This window comes from Daktulosphaira vitifoliae, unplaced genomic scaffold (genome assembly GCF_025091365.1).
Source record: "Daktulosphaira vitifoliae isolate Bord-2020 unplaced genomic scaffold, ASM2509136v1 Scaffold_5, whole genome shotgun sequence".
Lineage (NCBI taxonomy): Eukaryota > Metazoa > Arthropoda > Insecta > Hemiptera > Phylloxeridae > Daktulosphaira > Daktulosphaira vitifoliae.
The window spans coordinates 22827165-22836045 of NW_026099576.1; the positions used below are offsets into that span (position 1 = coordinate 22827165).

General features: G+C 24.6%; 2 protein-coding genes across 2 annotated transcripts; one reads left to right on the forward strand and one right to left on the reverse strand.

Moving 5' to 3' along the window:
- Positions 1–98: 98 nt before the first annotated feature.
- LOC126907036 (ankyrin repeat domain-containing protein 13C) lies at positions 99–6854 on the forward strand. Its single transcript, XM_050688038.1, has 10 exons — positions 99–344; positions 433–474; positions 741–845; positions 4198–4329; positions 4416–4633; positions 4736–4867; positions 5181–5348; positions 5413–5562; positions 5895–6024; positions 6140–6854. Exons 1-10 carry the CDS (start codon positions 233–235, stop codon positions 6271–6273), a joined length of 1323 nt encoding a protein of 440 aa, XP_050543995.1. The 5' UTR covers positions 99–232; the 3' UTR covers positions 6274–6854.
- LOC126907038 (distal membrane-arm assembly complex protein 2) lies at positions 2900–4005 on the reverse strand. The gene has a single exon (XM_050688039.1). The coding sequence runs from the start codon at positions 3843–3845 to the stop codon at positions 3036–3038; it is 810 nt and encodes a 269-aa protein (XP_050543996.1). The 5' UTR covers positions 3846–4005; the 3' UTR covers positions 2900–3035.
- Positions 6855–8881: the final 2027 nt, after the last annotated feature.

Sequence of the window (8881 nt, forward strand, 5' to 3'; positions counted from 1 at the left end):
GTTGTAAACGATTTTTGAAAATCAGCCAGTTTTTCGTGACTACTATTTAAAAAAATATTATCACAATGTAGGCGTGGTTTTTAGAACCTTATCAGATTTTCGTCTTCAATTTTTATTTGAATAAAAATTTTTATTTACATTTTACCTACAACTATTTAATATTGACAAAATTAACTCACTATGTAAGCGTGTAATAGTAAATATTTCAAATTTGAGTTATTACTTATTAAGTATGGCAGAAGAGGAGAAATTGTTCCCGTTACACGAATGTGTGTTTACTGGAGATGTTAAAGAATTTGCAAGAATGTTGAGGACTGAAGATTTGGCAAAAAAAGACAAACATGGTTTGTTGAGGCAACCTATTATTACGATATTATTTCCAACACAGATATAAATAATTAGTATTAATGGTTTTTGTTTTTGTTGTATTAGGTAACACAGCATTACATCTAGCCATCATGCTTGGACGCAAAGGTAAATAAAGAGCATACTTTTCTAATAATTAATTAAGTCCTAGGATTATATTACAGATAAATTAATAACATTTATAAAAATATTTTTTTAAATAAATTCCTCGATATATTCCTTCTTTTGTATTCTTTGACCATAGTGTTTAAAACAAAGCGTGACATTAAATTTTTATTTAACAATATAACAATGTAATCATAAAAGCTATTTTTAATTATATTGGTTCATTAATAATTTCATCAAATGTATTCAATTTACTATTGTCTTTATAGATATGGTTCATCTACTGCTTGCCCATAATGCTCCAGTTAAAGTAAAAAATTTGTGTGGGTGGACTCCTTTAGCAGAAGCTGTTAGTTATGGTGATCGTTTAACAAGTAAGCTTTATTTCCTATTTATTGAAGTAATTACTTCAATAAATAAATAATATACATTTACTCAAGTGAATGTTTTACCAAAATAATATAATTATAAATAATAATTAGTAATTTATCACAAAATGGATATATTTATTATTTAAATTAAATTAAAAGTTATATATATTTAACATTTTAGTGGTTGATGCTTTTAGAATTTTTATTTAAAATATTTTCCATTTTTAATTTTAATTATTTAACATTTTTAATGAAATTTCTCTTGATACTCTATTCGTGCTAATGTTCTATTATTTTGATGTAGAAATTAAAAAATAATAATAAATGAGTAATTCCAAGACTATAATTTTTACAAAAAATTACATATAAAATCCCTAATATATTCTTCTAACTATTATATTATGCTACCAAAGATTAAAATAATAGTAAGAGCACTGTCTTGAAAATAAAATATTTTCACTAAATAATAAATTTATGAAAAAGTGCTTCTTAGAAATAAGGTTTTTTATTGATAATATACAGTCTAATAAATATTATTTTATATTGTTATATGTATGAAAGTATTAGTATCAACTAATCTTTTATTAAAACTAAGATAGGTACCAAAAGTATCTAATTTAATCCTTCTTGCTAATTAAAATAAGTAATGTTTGTTTTATAATCATAATATTTATAATAGAGAGCAACGAGTTTATTTTTGATAGTAAATTTTTTTAATAACTAAAGCTATATAATTAGATAACTGTATTCTTTTATATATATATATATATATATATATGTATATCACTATCAATCAACTTCTTAGCTCATATACTTATTGTTTAACTTTGTAACAAATTTTATATTACTACAAAAAAAATTTCATATTTATTTTAAACTAATTTTTCTGAAATATTTTTTTTTCTTCTGATTGAAAAATTTTATTTTTAATGGCAGCTTTAAAAATAAGCAAAGTAGGTTTTTTATGACTAGTTTTTGTAATAACCAAAAGAAAGATAAAAAAGTCGTAGTAGTAAGGGGGATTATACATAAAGGATAATATTAAGATTAATATAATAATATTAAGAGTAATAATCTAACGGTTATTACTTAATAATTTTGTTAGTGTATTAAAACTACTCTTACCTGATATTCACTGATGTGATAGAATCTTGTGTGTAGATTTATGGTTGTTAAGAATATATTTAAAACTATAGTAGGTATGTTAATAAATGAGAATCGTATTTGGTTAACAGAAGCGTATTTATTATTGTAGAAAATGTTAATTATCTTCACAAATGTATATTTTAAGTTCAGTGTCAAAAGTTAAGTCTAAAAACAAACAGCAAAAAAGAATACGCACGAGTATGTTTGGAACTATTTTAAATTGATTAACTTGACATTGTAATGAGAAAAGTGGACAAAAAAGATGAAAAATTGACTGATTAGAAAAACAGTGTCTTCAGCCTTTATATAATGTACCACAAAAGTCATAAATAGGGATTGGGCGTCTTGAATGTGTCATACTTTTTATAGGCACATTCAGTCATCATTCCATATTTCAATAAACACAAAAGAATTATTATATTTTAATTTCCTTTTTTTAGTACTTTAGTGGTGCCTGGAAGACGGTTGCCAAAAGTCAATACCATATGTGTAATCGTGTTAGCATATTCTTTTCTGTGGTCTTAGAAATACAAGAGGTATTGATTCTATTAATATTCCAAAGTAGAATATTACATTTTTATTTGAAATTGAAATTTTATCAAAAATGTCATGATTGAATTTGTAATTTTTGCGGTTAAAATTGAACACAATCTAATGGTTTGTTAGTTAAATTTAGGAAAGGTCTACTTAAAATTGTCTACAGTTTTATAGAGGCGGCAGTGCCAAATCTTAAGTGTTCTAAGCTATCCTAGTTCACAGTTTAAAACATAGTAGTATTCATTACTAATTAAATTGTAACATTTTTTTAAGAGAAACCAAGAAGTCACTATATTTTATACATTGAAATTAATTGATTTTAAAGAAAAAATATTTTAATTTCTTCAAGGTTTTGAGTAAAGTATTTATCGAAATATATTAAGATTTTAAAATTTATTGATTTATTTAAAAATACATTAGTTTATTAATTAAAATAACAACTCAATTTCTTCTATTACAACACAAATCTTAAAAATTAAAAAATTGTAATATTTAATTTTAAGAGATGTTTCATTGACTAAGAGATGTTAATTGTGGCATTGAAACAAATAGTTCAGGTAAAATATCTTCTAATGCAAAGCATGCCATTTGAAATTCTATATCTTCATTATTAACAACTAATTCTTTCAAATTTCTCAATTTTTGAAGACCAGCAATTCCATTACATGATATTTGTTTACAATTAGAGATATCTAAATACTCTAAACTTGGCATTATACTTCCAATTAAATCTAAAGACCAATCATCTAAAACTGGATTGTTCCTTAGACTTAACCATTTCAGTTTGTATAATAATTTAAAATTTTCTAATCCTTCATAGTAAATACTTAAGTTTGATGCATCAATAGCGTCAACTCTATATGAGGCATCATATTTTTCTGGTAAATTTATACAATATTCTTCTTTTTTATTTTCCCATCTAATAAAATCCTTATGGTTGACAAACTTAACTGCACCACCACGATAAACTATAAAATGAGCTGCTGCTAAATCAGTACCAAGGGCTTTAACACGTTCAGGCACATATCGTTGACTATACTTTTTATACTCTACTTTTTTCTGTTCATACCACTTTCCTATACTTTTCATGCTCCAATCATAACTCATAATTCTAGATGGACTAAAATTCTGATCAGGTAATAGCCAATTTTTCAATGTATTTCCTTGTAGATCATTCTCATTATGCTTTGAATTCATTAGTCTATCGTAAAGCTTTTGTTTTTCATCTTCTGTAAAATTTTCTGAACCAGTTGAGAACTTTTTTTTTCCATAAAAAATTGAATATTTATTAGATGACAGTAATCTTCTTAAACTATTCATTTTTAAAAAATAAAGTATTGTGAATTGTTCTATTTATAATTCATGTTTGAGTACATATTATAGAAATTAATAAAAGCATTTTAAAATTTCATTTAAAATAAAAACTGGTAAAATATAAATTGGTAAATTTTACCAAAAATTATTCGATTATTAATTGTATTTTAACTTCATGTGTAAAATATATATTATCAATGCCATATTTTTTTAACTGATAACATTAACAGTGTAACCAGATAAAGTGAATTGAAAACTTGAATTGTTTCACACAGCTTAAATAAGTTTAATTCAATAAAAATTGAGTTTTTCTTTAATTCTCTTCGAATATATATAACTTATTTTTTCTCTGTTTTAGTAACATCATTATTAAAAAAAATAAAACATCAAGCAAGGGAACAAATTGAAGACAGACGACCTAATTTAGTATCTGCATTAAAGCAGGTAGGAGATTTTTATATGCAAATCAAATGGGATTTTCAAAGCTGGGGTATGTATAATTAATTACTAATCAAAATATAATTAAATAACATTTATTTTTAACTAAACTTAATGTGTAATTTTTTATTTTTATAGTACCATTAGTTTCACGAGTATTACCATCAGATCTTTGTCAGATTCATAAAAAAGGCACATCGTTTAGATTAGATACTACATTAGTAGACTTTGCTATGAACGATATGAAATGGGAACGTGGAGAAATAACATTTTTGTTTGATGGTGATGCTAAACCATCCCAATCTTTGACAGTTATGGATAATAAGGCTGGTGTCTATCAAAAAGTGCGGTATTTAGTAAGTTTTTTTTTGATTTATTATTATATTTTCAATGTTTACTAAACTTAATTATATAAATTATGGAGTCTGTTTTTTTTACTAATTTTCCTTACTTTATAGGAAACTGAAATGGAAATTGAAGATGAAGTTGATTTAATGATGAGTAATGATATAATGGCAGCTCAAATGTCAACTAAATCAATTACATTTTCTAGAGCTCAATCTGGTTGGATTTTTCGACAAGATAAAAAAGTACAATTTATTTGTTAATTATAAGATGATTCAAAAGTCATTATCTGAGTACAAATCAATTAAAATATAATTCAGATACATAAGTTTTTCAAGTTTTCAATAAATACATTTGATGATTTATTATAATAATTTGAGTCTAGTAGTTAGTGAATTATATTAATTTGTAATTGGATAAAAACTTTTGAATCACCATTAATTATTTTTTGTTATATGAAAATTGATGTATAAAAAAGTAGCTGAACAATGTTTAAATCAACTTAAATACAAAAATGAATAATCACTTTGACAAATAAATGTGTTAATTTTAAATTAGGAAACAATTGGGGATTTTAGTGCTGATTTTTACCATGTAAATGGTTTAGTATTGGAATCAAAAAAACGAAGGGAACATTTGTCAGAGGAAGACTTGCAAAAAAACAAAGCAATTCTTGATAGTCTTACTAAAGGAGGATGTTCAATAAACATTGATTGTAATGGAGAGGTAAAATGTTAAGAACTACAATATCCTAAGTAAAAATTTTTTAACATCTTATTTTATATATTAGCCAGTTAGGAGGGAATCACTTCCTCCACCTAAACCATCATTATGTACTTGGCAAGAATATTTAGATACTCCAGCTGGCCAACCTCCAAATTTAGCTAGAGAAATGACTTGTAAGAATTCATCTAAAGGTTTTAAAGCAACTGTAGCAATGGTAAGTAGTTTAATTAAATAGTTAGTTGTTTAGTTAATTAAAACAAATAAATCTCAGTATATAAAAATCACATATTGTAAAATAAAAAAAAAGTAGTTTAAGTAAAATTTTCAAATGGTTTTTATTTTATTAATATTTTTACTTTAATTTTGAATCTACTTATATAAATTAAAATTTTCTGTAAGTCAACACACCATACTAATGTTCTTGTAGATCTATGTAAAAAAAATTTATTTATTTACTAAAAAAATTGTGGTTATAAGATATGTGATTTTGCAATTGCAAAAAATTCATTACTTTATATGATTACTATTAGTCTAATTTTTCAATAGAGCAATGATTTTCCATTATCAGTGGATATGCTTATGGATGTACTTGAAGTTATTGCTCCATTTAAGCATTTTGCTAAATTACGTGATTTTGTCAATTTACGTTTACCACCAGGATTTCCAGTAAAACTAGGTAATGCTATATACTTAATAAATTTATTATTTATAGTGAAAATTTAAAATTAAAATTTTTTAAAATTGATTATTAAATTATTAATAATTAAATTCATTCTTTTTATTTGAAATAGATATTCCTATACTACCAACAGTATCTGCAAAAATTACATTCCAAGCATTTGAATTTCGAAATGATATAGATTCAGAACTCTTTGAAGTGCCATCAAATTATGTAGAGGATCCATCCAGGTTTCCTGACTTATGACGACCTGGTGACAAATCATTGACTCAACTTACTATGCATCCTGTGATTGATGTGTGTTGTTACATACATAATAAAAACTAGGCATTGATTACTCTCCTTCAAGTCCTTTATTATTTTGTGTTAAATCTAAAAGGCTTAAGAATTATGACAATGTTGATAATTAACTTCTTCCAATTTCTTTTGTAAAATCTTTATTAATCTTACCAATTGTAATTGCACTGAAAACTGTATTTATTGTTTATAGTTACGTAAAATAACTGATATTTATAAAATTATAGTTTAAATTTGATCCATCCTTTAATGTTTAAGTCTTTCATGTATAATTGTATTTGTTATTGCTAGTATTTTTTTTTTTTGTACTCTTGATGCATTTTTTTAGTATGTAATTTATCTTAGTACGGCAAAAAGTATTAATTAAACTAAAACCATGTTACAGTATTTCTATTAAATGTATTCTTTTCTGCAGTTTTACAATGTTGCTGAAAAATTGTTTTTGTTTGTTTTAGTTGTATTAAGAAATTTTTTTAAGTTAAAAAATTATTTGTAAATGTATTGTTTGTTGAAATACACTCCCATCTATTTTCTTATTTAGGTATTGTACACAAATTTTGTTTTTTATAACAACTATTACAATAAATCTATACTTATAATTTATAAATTATTTTTATTATATTATTTAAAAATATAAGAAATTAAGAGATTTTTCTTTTAGTGGAAGCTGTATTGACCCTTTATGAGAGATAGAAGTGAAAAAAACCCAGCACAGTGGGGTCGCGGCTCAGTGGGAACGTGCCATAGTTAAGTCAAGTATAATGATATCTGACAGTGATTAAAATCACTATCATAAAAAACGCTTCGATGCAAATCTGTAGATAATGTTTAATTCTAAAAAATTGATTGATTATTCCAAAAGCTACATGATCTCCTATTTCCTTATTTATATCCTGATTACAAGTTTTATAATTTATAAGTGTAATATATAAAGGGTAATGGTTTTATTTAAAAACAAAGTTGCCGTCTTAGAAACTGTACGTCGCATTCATCACTTAATAAAAATGGTAATTTAGCTAGTTCAAATTTTAAAGTTATTTTTCTCGACTTGAAAGAAACAAAAAAATTAAAATATGTTTAACTTTTTATAATATGTCAATTAGATTGGTATAATATTTATGAAAATCAGTGTACTTCCCTTGTCATGTATTTTAAAATAAAATAAAATACAAAACCAAGAATTTTAACACAAAAATAGCATTTGGTAGCCATTTTCACCGTGAAGACAAAATAAAGTCCGCAATTTTTTTTTCCATAATAAAGTATATTATATAAGATTTAATTTAATATATATATATATAAGTGTTAGACTTTCCAGAACACTTTCAAAAGTTAAGTTGAAAAAGTTCTACTTTTTAGATGCATTTTTTAGTTTTGAACACCCGTGTATATCAGGATTAGTCCGATTAGAAAAAAAAGTATGTCAAATGAAAGATGTATATAAATAGTACTTGTCATGAAAAAATTGTATTGATAATTGTATTAAGTAAAAAAAACACAGCACAGGGGGGTCGCGACACAGTGGTGACGTGGCATAGTTGGATCAAGTATAATGATAGAGTATAATTAAAATCACTATAAAAAAAAAACGCTTCGTTGCAAATCTTTAGATAGTGTTTAATTTTAAAAAATTGGTGTATTATTCAAAAGCTATATGATCTGCTAGTTCCTTATTAATATCTTGATTAAGATAAATTATGTCGAATAAAAAAGGGATTATTAAAAAATATTATTTCTCATAAAAAAATTGTATTGATCCATACACTTTTCAATAAGTTATAGCATTATAAAGTTAAAAATGTAAAATACAAAATCGATAATTTTCACACAAAATGAGCAATTGGTAGCCATTTTAACCGTGAAGATAAAATAAAGNTAACACAAAAATAGCATATGGTAGCCATTTTAACCGTGAAGAAAAAATAAAGTCCGAAATTTTTTTTTCCATGATAAAGTATATTACATTAGCTTTAATTTAAGATATATATAAAGTATCAGACTTTCCGGAACATTTTCAAAAGTTAAGTTAAAAAAGTTAATTTTTTGTGAAAAAGTTGTCATTTTAAATCCCCCCTTGTAGGCAGATATAGTGTCAAATTTACATAAAAAATATACCAAATGATAGGTAAAGACATCAAGCATCTATAAAAAAAAATTATATTGATATGTTTATTTTTGAAAAAGTTACGGCAGTTTTTAGTAAAAAAAATTTCGAAAATTTCGAAAATTAGCGATTTTTAAATTTGTAATTTTTTTGGAGGTTTACCCCATTTACGTGGAACGAGGGAAATTTTTTCAATTTTTGAGGGTAATGTCTTCGACTAGATACGATTTGTGGTCTTTTGACGTATCATTGAAAGAAATCGGTCCGGTGAGAGCTGAGAAAAAGTGCTAACAGACACACAAAAAAAAAAAAAAACACATCTTAGTAAAATTAATACCTTCTCAGTTTCGCTTCGAAACTAAAAAATTGATGGATTTAGTTAATGATAATTAAAAACAAATTCTCTCGAGAATATTTTTTCGTTGTATCACTAATCATAAAAACAAAAAAAAA

Excerpts from the sequence above, each read along its gene's own strand:
- LOC126907036 (XM_050688038.1), top strand. The coding sequence starts at position 233 with ATGGCAGAAGAGGAGAAATTGTTCCCGTTACACGAATGTGTGTTTACT. Across the intron at positions 475-740 it reads CATCATGCTTGGACGCAAAG|ATATGGTTCATCTACTGCTT; the intron begins GTAAATAAAGAG and ends TTGTCTTTATAG. Across the intron at positions 4,330-4,415 it reads ATGGGATTTTCAAAGCTGGG|TACCATTAGTTTCACGAGTA; the intron begins GTATGTATAATT and ends TTATTTTTATAG.
- LOC126907038 (XM_050688039.1), bottom strand. The coding sequence starts at position 3,845 with ATGAATAGTTTAAGAAGATTACTGTCATCTAATAAATATTCAATTTTT.